Source organism: Rhagoletis zephyria, unplaced genomic scaffold (assembly GCF_001687245.7).
Source record: "Rhagoletis zephyria isolate East Lansing unplaced genomic scaffold, Rhagoletis_zephyria_1.1 Rzeph_scaffold_08477, whole genome shotgun sequence".
NCBI classification, from domain to species: Eukaryota; Metazoa; Arthropoda; class Insecta; order Diptera; family Tephritidae; genus Rhagoletis; species Rhagoletis zephyria.
In genome coordinates, this window is record NW_016165557.1 from 1 (window position 1) to 1,984 (window position 1,984).

At 47.2% G+C, this 1,984-nt stretch overlaps 1 protein-coding gene across 1 annotated transcript; it reads right to left on the reverse strand.

Annotated features, from left to right (window-relative positions):
* Nucleotides 1-488: 488 nt before the first annotated feature.
* On the reverse strand, nucleotides 489-1,499 carry LOC108375071 (uncharacterized). Its single transcript, XM_017631152.1, has one exon. It carries the CDS (start codon nucleotides 1,497-1,499, stop codon nucleotides 489-491), a length of 1,011 nt encoding a protein of 336 aa, XP_017486641.1.
* Nucleotides 1,500-1,984: the final 485 nt, after the last annotated feature.

Here is a 1,984-nt window from a genome sequence, read left to right on the forward strand (position 1 = left end):
GAGAGCCTTATAAATTTCTGCTGCAGTATAGCTCGTTGGAAAGGTAGTGCTGCTCTCGCCCCTTCTTTGGACAACACGATTCCACGCCGAAATTGTAAAAAGTACCTTGTTTAGTGTCGAGTAACGATTAAAAAGTAAATTGATGACATCAATCTGCTCAGTGGCCAGGAAGGCGAAGCAAGTATTTTTTCGTTCCTCAGCCGCAACTTGGCTGTTCATATCAGGTGCATTGTGAATGGAGCGCGGCCAGGTTTGCTGTGGCTGAGCAAGCCAAATGGGCCCGCGCCACCAAAGATTGCAATTCAAGAGCGTTTCTGGCTCCAGGCCACGAGTAGCCACATCNACCCGCGGCACCAAAGATTGCAATTCAAGAGCGTTTCTGGCTCCAGGCCACGAGTAGCCATATCTGCTGGATTGTCTGCTGATACCACGTGTTGCCATGATGGGCGAGGGATGGATTCGATAATTTCGGCAACTCTGTTGGCAACCTATGTTTTCCAGCGCCGTGGATGTGAAGATAGCCAGCCGAGTACAATCATCGAGTCTGTCCAAGCTATGCATTCAACATCGCCGAGCTCCATTGCGCCTTTGACAGCCTTGAAAAGTTTTGCAAGTAACAATGTGCCCGCCAGTTCTAATCTGGGAAGAGACATCTGCTTCAGTGGAGCAACCTTTGTTTTGGCAGTGAGCAGGAACACCTTGGCGCCCTCAGCTGTTGGAATGCGGCAGTATACTGCAGCTGCATAGGCCATCTGTGAAGCATCTGAGAAACCACAAAGCTGGAACTTATCTCTGGGGCTAGTGTGTACCCATCGCGGTATTCGGAGCGAGTTGAAGCAAGCATAGTTCTGCCGAAATGTCAGCCAGCTCTGCGATAACGCAACGGGAATATCTTCATCCCATTGAATATCGTGTAACCAGAGTTGCTGAAACATGGTTTTTAGTAATACTGTACACGGTGACAGAAAGCCAAGTGGGTCGTAGATTTTGGACGAATCCGATAGGATAACTCTTTTGGTGCAGGCATTGACGACTGGCGCGACTTTGAAGGTAAAAAAGTCCTTGAGTGGTTGCCAATGCAAGCCCAGAATCTTCAGACTGCTCTCGGTATCAATTTCAGCGATGTCCACAGCAGACGTTTGCATATCAACATTTTGAATTATGCTGAGATCATTTGAAACCCATTTTGAGAGCGGGAAACCCCTAATAGCAAGCGTCTTGGTGATGTCTGCTTTTAAGTTGATGGCTTCTTCTACGCTGTTTGCGCCTGCAATGAGATCGTCAACATAAAAGTTATTTTTGATCATAAAACCTGTTTGAGGCTCATCAGCATCTTTGCCCGTAGCGTAGAGGCAGCGTGTGGCAAGGAATGGCGCGGTAGCTGTTCCATAGGTGACAGTGCGGAGTCTATAGTGTGATATTGGTTGAGCAGCGCTAGTTCTCCACAGGATGCGTTGATAGTCCCTGTCGTCATGGTGAACAAGGACTTGTCGGTACATTTTAACAATGTCGCCACAAAGGCCGATACGATATCGTCTGAAGTTCAGCAATAACGATGTTAAATCACGCTGGATGGTAGGGCCCACTGCAAGTAAATCGTTCAGAGCTGCACCTGATGCTGATTTGGCGGATCCATTGAATACCACTCTGCATTTAGTTGATCTGCTATCAGGCTTTAAAACTGGATGGTGTGGTAGATAGAAAACCTTTTCACAGCTCTTGTTGACCTCTGAGGCTGGGAGTTTTTCCATATGTCCCAATGCAATGTATTCCTCCATGAAGGCCTTGTATTGATTGAAAAGAGATTCATCGCGTTCAAAGCGCCTTTCAAGACTTGCAAACTGCTTGCGAGCCGAAGTGTAAGAGTCACCTAGGCGCGGTGAATCATCTCGGAAAGGGAGTTTTACAATATACCGACCAGCATCATCGTAGCCATGCGTTTTTTGGAAATGATTTTCGCAAAACTGTTCTTCCGGAGTATAAA